Source organism: Carcharodon carcharias, chromosome 2 (genome assembly GCF_017639515.1).
Source record: "Carcharodon carcharias isolate sCarCar2 chromosome 2, sCarCar2.pri, whole genome shotgun sequence".
Lineage (NCBI taxonomy): Eukaryota > Metazoa > Chordata > Chondrichthyes > Lamniformes > Lamnidae > Carcharodon > Carcharodon carcharias.
This window is the reverse complement of record NC_054468.1, coordinates 12212905-12230601: the sequence shown is the minus strand read 5'-3', so window position 1 is coordinate 12230601 and position 17697 is coordinate 12212905. Positions and strand designations below refer to the sequence as shown.

At 43.8% G+C, this 17697-nt stretch overlaps 1 protein-coding gene across 1 annotated transcript in view; it reads right to left on the bottom strand.

Annotated features, from left to right (window-relative positions):
- LOC121272569 (segment polarity protein dishevelled homolog DVL-3) overlaps nt 1-17697 on the bottom strand; it is a 130992-nt gene that overhangs the window by 75522 nt on the left and 37773 nt on the right. Inside the window, exon 3 of the mRNA XM_041179221.1 lies at nt 10723-10844. Coding sequence (XP_041035155.1) covers nt 10723-10844 — 122 coding nt within the window. The remainder of the gene's footprint in view (nt 1-10722; nt 10845-17697) is intronic.

Below are 17697 nucleotides of genomic sequence, written 5' to 3'. Positions count from 1 at the left end.
GCAAAACCAGGAAGCATTTTTAAAAGGTAAAGGAAATCGGGAATTCTCACCTCCAAACACTTACACAATATCTGTACTGACTTTGAAGCGACCGCTGAAAGTGTAGGAACACCTGTCTGAAAAACGAACCCTGACTGGTTTCAACAAAAGCCACAAACCTACAGGCCTGGTAACCATTTTCCAGAGTTTATTTGCTCTTTTAACTGTGTTGGCTCACTGCCCCCTGGTGGGAGCAGCCAGCATTTCAGGAAACATTGCCATATCTGTCAAAACAAAAATTTGCACAACAGTACAGAGCGAGCTTTACTCTTTACCAAATCTGTGTCATAGCTGCCCTGGAAATGTTTGATGGGACAATGTCGAGGAAGCATTGATCTGAATCTAACTTGTGCTTTATCCGCCCTGGGATTATTTGATGGGTAGTATAGAGGGAACTCTACTCTGTATTTTATCAAAGTCACATACAACATCCCTTGTGTCCATAACAAAGGTAAACTCGCCCTTCTCATTCTTTTCAACTTGTCTGCAGCCTTTAACATGGTACACCACACCATCCTCCTCCAAGGCCTCTCCAATGTCATCAAGCTGGGTTGGATTGCTCTCGCCTGGTTCCAGTCTCCTTTATCTAATCGCAGCCAGAGAATCACTTGCAATGGCTTCTCTTCCTGCTCCCATACCGTTAGCTCTGGCGTCATCCTTGGTCCCCTCCTATATTTCACCTACATGTTTCCCCTCAGCGACATCATCCAAAAACAGTATTAGTTTTCACATGTGCACTGATGACACCCAGCTCCACCTCACCACCACCTCTCTCAACTCCTCCACTGTCTCTGAATTATCAAATTGTTTATAATCTCATGTTCGCGCCATTACTAAAACCACCTAATTCCACTTCCATAACATCACCTGCCTTTGTCCCTGTCTCAACTCTTCTGCTGCTGAAACCCTCATTCATGCCTTCATCACCTCTGGACTCAACTATTCCTAGGCACCCCTGGCTGGTCTTCCACCTTCAGGGTTCTGCCAGAGCCACTCAGCTCCTGACCTCATTACAGCCTTGGTCCAAATGTGGACAAAAGAGCTGAACTCCAGAGGTGAGGTGAGAGTGACTGCCCTTGACATCAAGGCAGCATTTGACCGAGTGTGGCATCAAGGAGCCCTAGCAAAACTGGAGTCAATGGGAATCAGGGGAAAATCTTTCCACTGGTTGGAGTCACACCTAGCACAAAGAAAGATGGTTGCAATTGTTGGAGGTCAATTGTCTCACCCCTGGGATATCGCTGCAGGAATTCCCCAGTGCACTGTGCTAAGTCTAACCACCTTGAGCTGCTTCATCAATGGCCTTCCCTCCATCATTAGGTCAGAAGTGGGGTTGTCTGCTAATGATTGTACAGTTTTCAGTTTCATTCACAACTTCTCTGATACTGAAGCAGTACATGCCCGCATGCAGCAAAGACCTGGACAATATTCAGGCTTGGACTGATAAGTGGCAAGTAACATTTGCGCCACACATGTACCACATAATAATCATTCCCAGCTACAGAGTGTCTAACCATCCCCCCATGACTTTCAACAGGATTACCATCATTGAATCTCCCACCATCAACATTCTGGGGTCATCATTGACCAAAGCTTAACTGGACCAGGCATAGTAATACTGTGGCTACAAGAGCAGGTCAGAGTCTAGGAATTCTGCGGCGATTAACTCATTTCATGACTCCCCAAAGCCTGTCCACTATCTACAAGGCAAAAGGCAGGAGTGTGATGGAATACTCCCCACTTGCCTGGATGAATGCAGTTCCAACAACACTCAAGAAGCTTAACACCATCCAGGACAAAGCAGCCTGCTTGATCAGCAGCCCATCTACCACCTTAAACATCCACTCCTTCCACCAGTGGCACACTGGCAGCAGCATGTACCATCTACAAGATGCACTGCAGCAAGGCTCCTCAACAGCATCTTCCAAACCTGCGACCACTACCATCTAGAAGGACAAGGGCAACAGACTCATGAAAACACCACCACCTGTAAGTTTCCCTCCAGGTCACTCACCATCCTGACTTGGGAATATATCGTCGCTCCTTCACTGTCGCTGGGTCAAAATACTGAAACTCCTTAACAGCACTGTGGGTGTACCTACACCACATGGACTGCAGCGGTTCAAGAAGGCAGCTCACCACCACCTTCTCAAGGGCAATTAGGGATGGGCAATAAATGCTGGCCTTGTCAGCGATGCCCACACCTTGTCAGTGAATGAGAAACAGATGCAGTACTTTCCCTGAGAGTGTTTGATGAGACAGGGTTGACATAACCACCAGGCTATTTGGCTGTTTGTACCACTGGAACCAAACCCAACCTGTCCTCATCCTGTAATCCACAGAGATGTAGGTTCTGTCAGCTTCCACAGGTCAGCACATGGGAGCAGCAACCCTTCATGAACCAGGAGGCTTAGTCTCAAGATAAGAGGTCAGCCATTTAGGACTGAGATGAGAAGAAATGTTCTCCCTCACAAAGGATTGTGCTCCTTTGGAATTATCTAACCCAGAGGGTCGTGAGCGGTCAGTTGTTATAGAATCATAAAATGCTCATAGCACAAAAAGAGGCCTTTCAGCCCATTTTGTGTGTGCTGGCCTTCTTGAAGAGAATTTCACCTGGTGCCACTCCCCTGCCTTTTCCCTGTACCCCTCCAAATTTTTAATCTTCAGATAATGATCCAATTCCCTTCTAAAAGCCTGAACTGACCCTGATTGGATCTGCCTCGCAGGTATTGCATTCCAAATCCTAATCACTCGCTGCATAAAAAAGTTTTGAATATACCCCAGTCTGAGATCAATAGATGTTTGAACAAATAAAGAAATTGGGATACATGGGGATAGGTCAGGACAATGGGGTTGATGTAAAAATCAACCATAATCGGACTGAACAGTGGAGTGGGTTTGAAGAGCTGTATGGCCTACTCCAGCTCCAATATCTTACATTCTGATGTTTTGTCCCTGACGCAGGAGCTGTTTGTTTAATTACAAACTCACCATCCCCCAACAGTGAAATGAGCCAGTTCCATCAGTAACATAATTAGATAAATGTCAGGTTTGGAACTCAGGCACAATGCATCATCTGCAGCAGGACCGCATTCTCTCTAATCCGATAATGACTGGGATAAACTGGCCAGCAAGCAGAGCAACAAATTCCTAGAGCCCAGTCCACAAATACAGCAGAGGCAATGGTGGTGGGGGGGGAGGAGAGGGGAGGGTGGAAGTTACCATAGCAACACCAAAAAAAAAACAAGAGTTAAAGGATGCATTTCCAATTCTTTGCACTGCATTTTTTCTTGGAACTAATTATTCAGCCATTAGCTTTGGCCTGAAGGAAGCTACTTGCGAAATCCACAGTGCAGAGTCACAAAGGGGCAGGCGTGGGCTCGCTGACCTTTCTCTTATTAAATCAGGGGGTCCCGTCCCGCCATCGCCTGGTATCATCACCCCACAAGCTGGGGGCTGGGGGTGGGGAATCTGGCGGGTGGTAGCAGACTTGCATCACGCTGCGCATCACAACGTCAGATCTCGAGGAAGCCCCACAGGTCATACCACGCCAGAAGGAGGGCAAGTAGCCCATCATGCCCATGCTGGCTCTTTGAAAGAGACACCCCAGTAGTTCCGCTTCCCTGCTGTCCTCCCATGGCCGTCAGTTATTCCCCTTCAAGTATTTATCCAATTCCCTTGTAAAAGTTACACCATTTTTTTCTCTCGAAAAGGCGATAGCATCATCGGTTGCACACAGAGAGTGAAACCTTGGGAACACCACCACGATGTGTCTGACGCGACTGGCCCCAGTTTTATTGCATTGCAATGCTCTGCTGCCCGTTGTCAGTCCAATCACTGCCCCTAACCCGACGGAAAAGCAGGAAGCCATTCAGCCTCTCAAGTCTGCTCCGCCATTCAAAGGGATCACAGCACCTCAACTCCATTTATCTACCTTTGCTGCATAAGTTTTAGTGCCTTTACCCCAAAAAAAAAACCACAGCCAGCATAGCCATTAAAGCACCAAATGACCCTCAGAGTCCACAGCCTTTTTGTGGGGCGAGAGTTCCAGATTTCCATTCCCTGTTGTGTGAAGAAACGTTTTCTGATTTCACTCCTAAACAGCCTAACTCCGATCTTTGGGACCGTGCTCCCATGTATTTGATTCCTTCACCGAAGGAAAGAGTTTTGTTGGATCTACCCTGCCGACTCCTTTCAACACTTTAGACGCCTCGATTAGAGCGCCAATCAAATCTCCCCGTGGAGACAAATGATGTCTTGTTGCCCGGTGGATAAATAATAAATCTCCAAACACCCCCCCCAGCCACTCGGCAGGGTTAACCGTGTAATTACCATTTGTTCATTGTATTTTCCTCCACCCAATGCTAGCTGTAACAGGACAGGGGAGTGTGTTGCTCCCCAGCTCTCAGGACTCATTAGTTATACAGTCAACGAACACGCGCTGAATAACCAGCATTTCTACAGCGTTTTTAACATGGTAAGACAGCTCAAGGTGCACGAGGCAGGTGTTATCAGACACCACGTCTTCAGAAGGATATACTGGGCTTGGAAAGAGCGCAGCACAAATTTCCCAAAATGATACCTGAAGTCCAAGGGTTAAATTATGAGAAGAGATCACACAAACTGGGATTGCATTCCCTGGAATTTAGCAGGTTAAGGAGTGATTTAATCAAAGTTTTCAAGATATTAAGGGGAACAGAGGGGTAGACAGAAACCATTTCCACTGGTTGGGGAGTCTAGGACTGGTGGGGGCAGAGTCTAAAGATGAGAGCCAGACCTTTCAGGAGTGAAATTAAGAAATGCTTCCAGACACACACAGGGCAGTAGGAGTTTGGAACTGTCTTCCACAAACGGCAATTGGTGCTGGCTCAGCAATGTTAATTTTAAATTTGAGATTGATGGACTTCGATTAAAGGATACGGGGCAAATTAGGAATTTGGAGTTAGGTCTATCAATGATCTTACTGAATGGTGGAACAGACTTGAGGGGCTGAACTGCCTCCTTCTGTTCCTATTTGCATTAAGAAGCCACAGGATTGAGTTTTATAATGACAAAGCTTCAAAAACACTTTTACTGCAACCCAGTCAGATTTCCAAATTTTTTAAAAACTGAATTTAAATTCTCAAACTGGAAAAGTGGAATTTAACAATCCACATTCTGTGTATTATTAGTCTAGGTCTCCAGGTTACTAGTCCAGTTGCATAACCGCAATGCCACCATATCTTGTGTGTGAATGTCAGGCGAGGACAGGATTGAGTTTGTGTGTGATGCCCTCCACAGTTCAACAGCCAGGGTCACAAACGGGCAACTTCAGAGCAGTATCGGAAGGTGAACTTGCTGAACCCCAGCTATAGTCTACGCCACCTGAGGAGGAGGAGTAGGGGGTGTGGGAGTGCTGGGCGGGTGGTGGGGCAGTGTAAGAGAGGAACTATGGAGATCACATGAGTTCTAACACCAGAGTCTCACAGTGGGTATGAGTGACACGGTTTGTGTGTGCCTAGGTTACATCCGTGTTGCAGCTTCTTGATGGCCTTGACTGTGGTGTTACTCCAGGGTGTGTGTAAAACTGAATTCATATACTGGTGTCAGTTGGTAATGAGTCACAAATTGAAATGGAGGGAGGGAAGGGGTAGGGAGATATATGCGTGTGCAGCAACAGTGATTTATTCTGTGTATGGACGTTAAGATCTGCATCTCAGAGTGTGTGCACGTTTCTGAGGCTGTAGTCACTTATCTCTGTCACTGAGATTGTTTCACTCTGTGCATCTCAATAATATTTTTAACTAAATTCTGAATCCACAGATATGAACTGATTCACCAAAAAAAAACCAAGCCATGTCGTACATCCCACAATAAGTCAAGAGTAATAGTTAAAGGAATGTTGGAGTTGATTAGTAATCAAAAAGGAAACCTTCATATGGAGGTTGTTACGAAAGTATAATCATTTTCATAACCGCTTTCTGGTTTATTGTCAAGTAGGTTTATGGGGGTTGTTTTTTCCTGTGTGTGAATTTTAATTACATTTTGTAGCCAAGCAGACTGCAAGTTGAAATTATCAAAAGGAGTAAGGTGTAGAAGTAAACATGGTTGGGGTCTTAGTGTGTAAAGGGAATTTGCATTTTTAGATAGATAAAGGGGGGTTTGGTTTTCAAAGGGATCTCAGTCTGGTTACAAATTGCCAGACAAGCAAGTTAAGGAATGTTTTTATTTTTCTCAAAGGTTACTGACAATATATAGCGGCAACATGAAAAGATTTATATTATGAGAAAGGTAAGGTTCCAAAGACATATGGAAACAATAGAATCTATATATTAAGAAAGGGAGAAACATATATAAAGCAGAATGAGGCTATGTGTCAAGGGAAGGCATTGTAACGTCTAACAGAAGTGTGAAAAGCCTCCAGTATTTGTGCATAAACCTACTGTTTGTAGAAACCAAAGCTGGAGAGAACCATTTTGAATTCCACTGTCCAGGGTATTGCATTAATTTGCTGGATCTGTTTAAACTCTAAAATCTATTTTTGGACTGTTGCCTTAAAGGGGTTGTAACTGGGAGCCAGGTTAATTTGGGATTTTAGGAGTTATTATAGTCGTAATTTGTAGTACTATGTATGTGCTTGAAATCTTCTCTTTTGTTAATAAATATTTTAATTAAATTTTTAAAAACAGATCTCTACAAGTCTTGGTGGACTTATCACTTCTGAATTCAGGGCATACATCTTGAAATAAATCCAAAGTACAAAACTGTTGTGGCAGCAAGTTTCCCTCATGGATTTGATCCGCTTGGCACACATCATCTGCTGTGTCCTAACAAACACTGACAAGGCTGAATGGCTACTTTGCATCTGCCCTCATAAAAGAAGAGGATGGAATGAATGTCACAATAGAGGAGAGAGGAGTGGAGGTATCGGTCAGAGTAAAAGTAGGTGCAAAGGAGGGGCTAAATAAGTTAACATCGCTCAAAGTTAACAAGTCAGCAAGTCCGGACGGGATGCATCTGAGGTCAAAAAGGGAAAGTGAAGTTGGAGATAGCAGAAACTCCGACCACAATCTTTCAATCCTTGTTGATTTGGGAGTGATGTCAGCAGAATAAAGTATTGTAACTGTTACAGCCATAAGATCATAAGAAATAGGGACAACGACAGGCTATTTGGTCCATCAAACCCGTTCCACCATCCAATAGGACCACGGCTGATCTGATTGTGGCCTTAACTCCGCTTTCCTGGCTGCCACCCATAACCCTTGACCCTCTTGTCAATCAAAAATCTGTCTAACTCAGCACTGAATATACTCAATGACTCAGCCTCTAATGCTCTTTGGGGAACAGAATTTCACAACAACCCTCTAAGGGAAAAATATTCCTCTTCATCTCAGTCTTAAATGAGAGACCCCTTAATTTGAAACTGTGCCCAAGTTCTAGATTCTCCCACGAGAGGAAACATCCTCTAAGCACCTACCCTGTCAGGCCCCCTCAGGATTTTATATGTATCAATAAAGTCACCTCTCTTTCTTCTGAACTCCAATGAATATAGGCCCAACCTTTCCTCATAAAACTGTTAGAATCATCTTTCAAGGCTGAAGTTTTCTTTTACAAAATGGGAGAATTTGGCAAGATCTGGATATCTGGATGCTACTCTGGGATTGTTTAAGTCAAGTTCATAAGTTCACCTTAGAACTGTCCACAGGCAGGCTTCTTCCAAGAAATCATCTGACCTATATGGTACTTGAGAAGGACTTGTTTGTTTGTGTTTAACTGCAAAACACTTTAATTAATGAAAGGCTAGCAATCAAAAAGGCAATCACATGAGAGAGAGGGGACAAAAAGCTTAAGTTGTGAAGCTGCTTGTTTTGAAGTCAGTCTTCTTGGAGAACAAGCTGAGGAAGGAAGGCTACCTTGATTGGCTCCCTCTCTCTACCTTGCCTAAAATTGCATATAGCTATCAACCTGTAACCAGACCAGTCTGCATTTGGACCTGCAAAGCAGGACCAGTTAGTGAGAACTTCCAGGCATCTACAGGGACCAGCGGCCCGTCTACACATGAGAGAACTCTATGTCAACAGTGTCGAGACCCCGCGGACTTTATCCTTTATTTCATAATGCCCATCCTTCAAAGCCCATCTCCGCAGAGACATTCTATCTGTTCTTTGTTTGTTTGTGTGTGCACGCGTTTAGGGGGAGTTCTTTAGGAAGAGATAGATAGTTATACTTCCCAATTATAATTGTGTGTTAACCAGAACTTGCAACTTGTTAAAAGAAGTTTTGTTTTAAAATAAATTAATAATTTGGAGTTTTTGAAAGAAGCCTGGTCAGAGTCTCTTTTCTTCTGGGTACTAGAGGTATAGGTACACAATTGGCCATTTTGGTGAGAAAATTAAACATTTAATTTAACACTATGGCCTACAGAATAGTGGGACCTGATAAGTCGCATACTCCTCCTATCCCAGTCATAACATAACCCCTTAACCCCAGGAATCAACCTAGTGAACCTTCTCTGAACTGCTTCCAATGCATTCACAGAACTGTTACAGTGCAGAATGAGGCTATTCGACTCATTGTGTCTGCACCAGCTCTCCAAATTAAAGCATATCCTTCCTCAAGTAAGGAGACCAAAACTGCACCCAGAACTCCAGCTGTAGTCTCAGCAATTCCCTGTACAGTTGTAGCAGACTTCTCTACTTTTATACTCCATCTCCCTTGCAATTAAGGCCAAATTCCATTGCCTTCCCAATTACTCGCTGTGCCTGCACGATAACATTTTGAGATTCATGTACAAGGGTACCCAGATCCCTCTGTACCGCAGAATTCGGCAGTCTCTCTCCAATTTAAATAATATTCTGCTCTTCTATTCTTCCTGCCAAAGTGGACAACCTCACATTTTCCCACTTGATACTCCAGCTGCCAATTTCTTAAACTATCTATATTCTTTTGCAGACTCTACCTATCGTCCTCATGACTTGCTTTCTTATCTATCTTTGTAACATCAGTGAATTTGGCTACAAAATAATCTGTCCCTTCATCCAAATCAGATCGTAAATTGTTAAGGCCCCAGCACAGATCCCTATGGCAGTCTACTGGCAATGTTTGCCAACCTGAAAATGACCCATTTATCCTGACTCTTTGTTTCCCGTTAGTTAGTCAATCCTCTATCCATGCTAACATATCATTCCCAACACCATGAACTCTTAATGTCTGCAGTAACCCTTTACGTGGTACCTAATCGAAAGCCTTTTAGCAATTCAAATACATTATATCTACTGTTTCCCCTTTATTCACTCTGCTTGTTACATCCACAAAGAACACTAATAACTTCGTCAAACACAATTTCCCTTTCACAAAACCATGTTGACGCTGCCTGATTGTATTATGATTTTCTGAATCCCTGCTCAAAAGAAAGGGAGAATATGGTAACTACAGGCCAGTCAACCTAATGTCAATGGTGTGAAAATTACAAGAGACTATTGTCAAGGACAAAATTAATTCTCACTTGGACAAGCCAGTGAGAGACAGCAGGCATAGACATATTAAAGGAAAACTGTGTCTGTCTAATTGACTGAATTCTTTGATGAACTAACGGAGAGGGTTAATGAAGGTAGTGCAATGGATGTTGTACATATGGACATATGTTGTACATAAAGTACCAATACTTATACAAAAGACTTAATAGGAAAACAGAAGCACATGGTTTAAAGGCTGGTGGTAACTTGGGTACATAATTGGTTAATGGACAGATGGCAGAGGTTAGTGGTGAACTTTCTGGCTGGAGAGGAGAGAAGTGTGCAGCGGGGTCCCTCAGGGCTTGGTCTTAGGATCATTGCCCTTCCTGTTCTATATAAATAACCTGAATATATAGTTACAAAGTTTGTGGATGATACAAAACATGGCAAAGTATTAAATAGTGAGCATAATAGTCGCAGGCTTCATGAGAGCAAAGACAGGCTGGGGAAATGGGCAGACCCATGGCAGATGTAAATTAACACAGATAAGTGTGAAGTGATGCATTTTGGGAGAAACAATAGAGGACAAAATGGGAATAAAATGACGATGTTGCACAAGCAGAGGGGTCTTGGGGTGCGTGTTCACAAATTTTTGAAGGTGGCAGGCCAAGTTGGCAAGGTGGTTAAGGCTCACTACCACCTTCTGATGGGCAATAAGGCATGGGCAACAAATGCCAGCCTTGCCAGCGACATTCTCATCCTATGAAAGATTTTTAAAAATTGTATGGAATACTTAGCTTTGTAAACAGGGGAATTGAATGCAAAAACAAAAAGTCATGTTAAACCTTAACGAATCTCTGGTTAGGCCTCAGCTAGAATATTGTGTACATTTCTGGGCACTATACTTTAAAGAAGGATGCCAAGGCCATGGAGAACATACATGGGAGGTTTATCATGATGATTACCAGGAATGAGGGGCTTCCATCATGTGGAGAGCTTGGAAAAGTTTATCGGGACAAATTGGGCCAAATTGCCTCCTTCTGTGTTCAAGGTTCAATAATTTCTAATCCCCTAATAAAACATCCCAAGGCACTTCTAATCCATCACCCCAGGGACCCACAGAGAGCGGCCTGCCCACCATACCCCAAACAGGGATTCAACTCCACCAACGGCCAACACACTGGTCAAATTCTGAAGGAAAGTTCAAGTAGCGCGCGAGTCCTAGTTCTAAATTGCCTGGTGTACTTACTGGAAGGAGGGTGGCCGCGAGTCTCCGATCCCCCCTGTCCGCTCAATGGGAGGAGGCAAATCCGACTGGCTGTCCGCACACGTGGATCCAGTATCTGAGTGGGAACCCTCCGCAGACACCAGCTGTAACAGAGGAATACAACTGGCATTAAATCAATCAGCAGAGCAGCTTCCAACATTAAAACAGCAGCAACTTGCACTTTAATGCAATTCTTTTAATACTGTGGACCATGCCAATGTGCTTCACCAAGGGAAGCTGGGCACAGAGCTGCATTCAGGAGGAAAGGAAGCAAACAAAGTGGTACCTTCAGTGTAATAAAACATCCCAAAGTACTTCCCAGGAGCCTCCTCAAACAAAATTTTACAAGGTGACATTAGGACAGACGACTAGTGTCTTAAAGGAGGAGAAAGGGGTAGAATGGTGAAAAAGTTTAAGGAGGGATTTCCAGAGTTTGGGGCCCATTCAGCTGCAGGCTCGGCTACTGATGGTGGAGCGATTAAAGTTCGGGATGCGCAAGAGATCGGAATTGAAGGAGTGCAGAAATCTCAGAGGGTGGTAGGGCTAGTGGAGGTTCCAGAGATGGTGGTGTGCAAGGCCATGAAGGGATTGGAAAATTATGATGAGAATTTTAAATTCGAGGCGATGCAGGACCAGGAGCCAATGTAAGTCAGCAAGCATATTTCAATATCTACAAGAAATTTTCAGTAGATGTTCAGTGAAAAGGAGCAATATTATCAATTGGAGGATGGTAGGGCACAGAAAGAGACCATTTGACCCACCATTTCTGTGCTGACTCTTTGAACGAGTTATCCAGTTAGTCGCACCACCCCTTTAAGTATTCATCTAATTCTCTTTTGAAAGTTACTATTGAATCCACGTCTACTGTCCTTACAAATCATAACACTTGGTGCATAAAAAATATCTCTTTTGTCAATTACCTTAAATCTGTATCCTCTGGTTAGTGACTCAAAGTGAAAAATTTCTCCCTATTTACTCTGTCAAATCCCATCATAATTTTGAACACCTCTATTAAATGTTCCCTTAATCTTCTCGGCTCCAAAGATAATCCCAGCTTCTCCAGTCTCTCTACATAACTGAAGTTCCTCATCCCTGCTACCATTTTAATAAGTCTCTTCAATACCCCCTCCAAGGTCTTGACATCCTGTCCAAAGTGCGATGCCCAGAATTGGCCACAATACTTCAACTCGGGCCCAACCAATGTTTTATAAAAGTTTAACAAAAAGAAACTGTGCATCATCTGAGGAAAAAGACAACATTTCACAGGGGAATGGATGGCGTGACTTCAAGCGTACCTACTCTTCGCTCATTCCAGCATCTTCTACTTTGATTTGGATACTTGCCATTTGAAACTCTTTTTAAAATCTTGGAATTTTTCAATTCATCACCTGTGACCTTCTAGGATGAAAAAAAAAGGGAGAATGTTTTTCCCCAATTCGGCCTATCCAAACTCACCCTTCACAGCCTGTCTGGTCTGTGAAGTCGCTGTTTGTTCTCTCTTTTCATTTAAAAATGAAAGTTGTGAGCAAAGTACAATGTAAGAGTGTTGATTGCTCCAGATTTGAACAGTCAGTTATGAGCTGCAATTGACCATCTTGAAGAAACTTCGACACGACGCCAGGAGTCTGCTAACCCTCTGCTGCTTGTTTAAACAGCTCCCTTCAGCCCAGATCCATAAAGTGGCCAAATTGACCGAGGATAATTAACAAGCTGTTCAGGACACTGCAACCACTGTTTGTCTGACCTGCTTTCTACTCTCACACTGCACCCAAATCTAATAAAAGTGAACTCTTGAGAGGTGAAAAGGTTGTAACCTTTGCTTCTGTGACTCCCCACTGTACAGTTCGTATCAACCTGCAAACTCTCTCTCAGCGCCTGCTCCCCCAGTGTCACATGGGATTAAAACAAATGATTTACGTGCATTTTTTAAAACATTCATTCTGGGCAAGTGAGTGTCACTGGCAAGGCCAACGTTATTTGCCCATCCCTAGTTGTCCTTGAGAAGTTGGGTATTAGCCAGCAGTGGGAGCCTCCTTGAGCCACTGCAGTCCATGTGGTGACAATATTTCCACTGTTGTTAGGTAGGAATTTCCAGGATTTTGACCCAGTGACAGTGAAGGATTGGTCGATATAGTCCCAAGTCAGGATGGTGTGTGATTTGCAGGTGTTACCACTTGCCTGCTGCCCCTGTCCTTCTAGATAGCAGAGATGGGAGATTTATTAAACATCTTTAACATCTGTTGATGTTAAGAGGTGAAAATGGCACCAAGCTTGAGGGTCATCTTTCAGATGAGACATTAAATCAAGGCCCCATCTGCTCCCTCAGTTGGATGTAATAGATGTCATGGCACTGTTTTGAAGAGGATCAGGGGAGTTCTTCCTGGTGTCCTGCCAATATTTATCCCTCAACATCAATTAAACAAATTATCTGGTCATTGTCACAATGCTGTTTGTGGGATCTTGTTGTGCACACATTGGCTGCTGCTTATTCTACAACAGTGTCTGCACTTCAAAAACACTTCATTCGCTGTAAAGCGCTTTGGGGTTCTGAGGTGTGAAAGACACTGTATAGATGCAAATCTCTCTTTCTTTTTAGGAATCCAGTGTGAAGGTCTTGTGGCTCAGTCAGCAATGTCCCTGCAGCTGCAGCAGAAACTCTGGGTTCAAGTCCCACTCCAGAACTTGGTGGTCATGGAAGGAGTGCTCATGACGTGATTCAACAGGATGATAATCAGCCTCCTGATCCTTCCAAAATTTCCCCACTATTCCCCAAAGGGGAAAAAAGCATGTGTGAGGACACAAAACAAATAAACTAATCCAGCAATCTCACTCAGATTATCAGAGGATGCTGCAAACCCTCAGACTAGTGCAATAGAAGCACTCTGCTGAGTTTGGAGCAGATGTTCATGACCAGGCCACAGCAACGACAGCTTTACTAAGCTATGGCTGACACTGAGAACCCAGCACGATTGGGGCAAAAAAGAGGAACGTGACTGAGCACTACCCAACACTAACACTCCCAGGTCAATGAGCACAATAATAATCACTAATAAATTTTTATTTTATATTTCGCATTCCCCATCTACATGTTACAGCAGGTGACCTACATTTGGCTCCCAATCCACCAACCCCTTCAAACTTAAGATCACCACCGCATTCAATTCCCTCCATGGCCATCCCAACTCTGTAAGCCCCTCCAGCCCTGTAACCCTCCAAAAACTCTGTGTTGCTCCAACTTGGGGCCCCTTACTCACCCTTCACTTCCTTCGTTCCGTAAATTGACAGTCATGCCTTCGACCATTGAGACCCCAATAGTTCTGGAACTTCCTCCCTAAACTTCATTACCTGTTGACCTCTTCAGCCTTAGTGCCTCTGTCTTTATCCAGGGGTCAAATACTTGTCTGATTACTCTTCTGTGAAGCAGCCTGGGATGTTTTCTGCATTAAAGGAGCTATATAAATGCAAGTTGTTGCTGCTGTCTCTATTCATTCACACTGCTGCAAACTTAATAATAAACTGTTGTCTTGTTGCGATCTTGTTCATGTTGAGGTTTCTGTTGGAAATCTTTAAGTAAAATTGGGAAGAGGCTTGATGCTCAGTGCAAAAACCCAACAACAGAAATGGCTATCTCTTGGTCAGCATCCTTATTGGCTGGATAAAGGTGTAGCTGTTACTGGTTGGGTAAACAAACTCAACAGTTCATAGCTACATGAGCACCACCAGGCTTCAGTGACTCAAAAGATCACTTTTCTTCCAGAAATTTGAGGATTGGTCTTTTCCTTCTGTCTGGTGGCTGCTGCTTATAATCAGCAACTTTTATTTGTGGTTGGAAACTCTAGGAAGAGGTAGTTTTTTTTTGTAAAGAAACATGCGGGGGCGGGGGAAGTGGGGGGCTTCTTGTCGCGTTTCCATGGTTTCCACTCATTACATGGCAGTGCAATCCAAGTGGAATTGGCTGAACCAGCGCTGAAAGAAAAACTGGGAATTTTAAACTAAGTGAATTACATCCGTCACCTGTAATTTCCAATTTCTACAATTGTTTACACTGGTTCAAGATTCAGTTCACCAGGATCAAACCCTATTCACAAAACTGGGCACACCTGCCGGGGTCAATGTTGCGCTAGTTCGGAAAGGCTCTTAAAATATGCGTTCAATTTCTACAGCGGTACATTGTAAAAGCTGTTTTTTATCAAGGTATATTTAAAATACCAAGAAACTGGCCAACGTACACCAACAAAACTGGTAAATGGTTCAAAATAGTTTTTAAAGTAATTTTAAATTGAAGGAGTACTTATCACTGACTAAAATTGATTATTTTTGTTGATACTGTATATGCATTTTTAGCTGCATTTATCAAACTGTATCAGGTTACCAATCTTAAATACATCATGAAATACCTTCCAATGGAAAGATGATCTTGTTCCATTATGCTACATGATTGCACAGGTTTCTGGAAGATTTTGGCTCAGATCTTCCAGTTTTCGTACTGTCAGAGACCATATGTACGACCCATGATGTGTGTCGGGACCCTGCAGGGGTCCTGATATGCTGACTTCTGTGGGAATTGCCTGGGAAGTTTAAATTTCCGATGGACAATTCCCCTACTCACCAGGGCCCTCCACAAATGTCTCCAGCTCTGAGTTAGAGTTGGAGACTTTGGACAGTTCCGTGGGACTAACCTGGATAGTTACCCAAGAAATGTTAGACGTAAAAATCCTAGTCTAACTCCTGGGTAACTACAGAACTGACAGTTTTAATTAATTTTACCCCCCCCAACAATCACCACTCACACCTCCCCCACCATCCAGTCCCACCACAACAGCCCAGCTATCTTCCCTAACTTCAGGACTACCCTCAAACCTGACCAGACGACCACTCACTCACCTCATCCACCTCCCAACCACACCCATCTGCCCCCCCGCCCCCATTTGCCACCTTAGCCACCCACCACCCTACTCACCAGCAAGTTCACCCCCTGCCATTCTACCCACCAGCCATCCTACCTGTTGTGATCTCACTTCAAAAGAATATGCAAATGAGCAAGTAACCAGGGTGTAGAGCAGCATGTGAGTGGCAGCTAATAGTACGAAAGTAGGAATTTCAGCTGTGCTTTCCTTGGGAGCAATAGTTGCTGAATCCATAAAACAAATCTGTCCGCTGAGCCATCCTGTACTGTATCTTCGAACAAACTGAACCTACTTATAGTTTACCAGTCCTGGGGTGAGGTTGCTGAATTTGTGCAAAGCAGACATAGAAACGCAACATGATGGCAGCAATGTGAATTTGAAGACTGCAGATCGAGCCAAGGTCTGGTACAGTACAGAGGGCGTATGAACATCAAAACCCCAGGAGGCAGAGTCCCTCTACAGACAGTGCTTTGCAGAACAGTGAGTGCCTGGTTTGTGGATCACCTAGATGGGAGATTAGTGGGAGCAGCAAGTTGTTTCAGAGTATGCTGTGCGGTCGCTTTTGAATTGGGCAGGAAAAGCTGCTGAGACATTGCATTGTCCTCGGGGGCCATTCCCATGCAAAAGGCAAATGCACAAAATGGGAAAAAACCCAAACTGCAGCCAAAAACAAAAGAGGAAAGAGAATAAAACATAACACAGCAGCTGCACTGGTGAATCTCTACCGAGCAGAGAGATTACAAGTTCCTTCCTCATCGGGAGTGTCCGTAAAAGACAAAGAACATCAGGAAGATGACCACCAAATTCCTCAACATGAGTTGGAAGGCCACAGATGTCCTATCCGAATTTAAGCTTTTCAGAAAAAGGATAGGACTATGTTTTTTTTTAGGTTTATCCGTCACAGCACCAGATAAACTAGCGACGAAATTGACTTTGGAAACGAAGGGTTGAAGAGAATCAACACTTTGGGCCTTTATGAGGAGGATCAGAAGGACCCTGTTAAGCTATAGAATCAGCTTCGTGTAAAAGTGAACTTCAGGGTTCACTGTTTGGAGCTGATGTCCCACAGACAGCAGCCACAAGAATCAATTGATCAGTTCATCAGCAGGTGCCATGATAAGGGTAAGAACTGTGATTTCTTGGAAGTTGAGCCGTCTGAATGGATCATGGAGCTGGTTGTAGCTTCAACGCCAATTGAAGTTTCAAAAAAGACCTTTTGGAGAAAAAGAAAGGTCACAATATCGTCACACTGCTAAAAGATAGCAGAGAATACGAAGCCATTGTAGCTGGACAACAACACTTGCAAGCATTAGACGCAGCTAATTGGTATTGTATTGGTATTATATATATAGTATCGGCACAGTGGCCAGGACACAGAAAGCAAGCATGCTGTGTGGGAAGTGCAGTTTACTGCACCCACCATGAAGCCATCCTGTGTTCCAAAATCTTTGCACGGTATGTGGTGTAAAAGGACATTGGGATCGCCTTATGTAGGAAACCTAGTTCTGCAGGTGCAACCAGAGGTTACAATAAGATACAATCAAACAAAAAGCATGTGCAGCAAACTGGCAGCCACAACAGTGAGTGCGCCAGAGACCCACACAAACTCAAGCGCAAACAGAAGGTTAGCGGCCAGACAGACCAGGGTTTTCACATTGTGAATGTGACGCAATGTGTGGATAAGTCAGTTTGAGGCTTTTGCTATTATCAGCATCATGAGAAGTGGCAAACACACACTCACAGCCAAAGTGAACATGGGAGCGAGTGCCAACATCTTAGCAGCCAGAATCCTGAAAGATATGTATCTAGGTCGTTGGAAGTCAATGATACAACCTCCGGCAGCCAAAGTGACTGTACAATGGGTCACCCATTCATTGCAAAGGTACACTGACATTGAAATGCAGCTATGGCTGGTCTCCATGGAAACTTACATGCACACCAGCAATAGCAGGGTTACGGGCATGTACGGAACTCAACATTGTGACTGTACACAAGATCACCAACATATCAATTGCGGCAAAAGAGGCAAAGAACTAAGCCAATCTAAAAC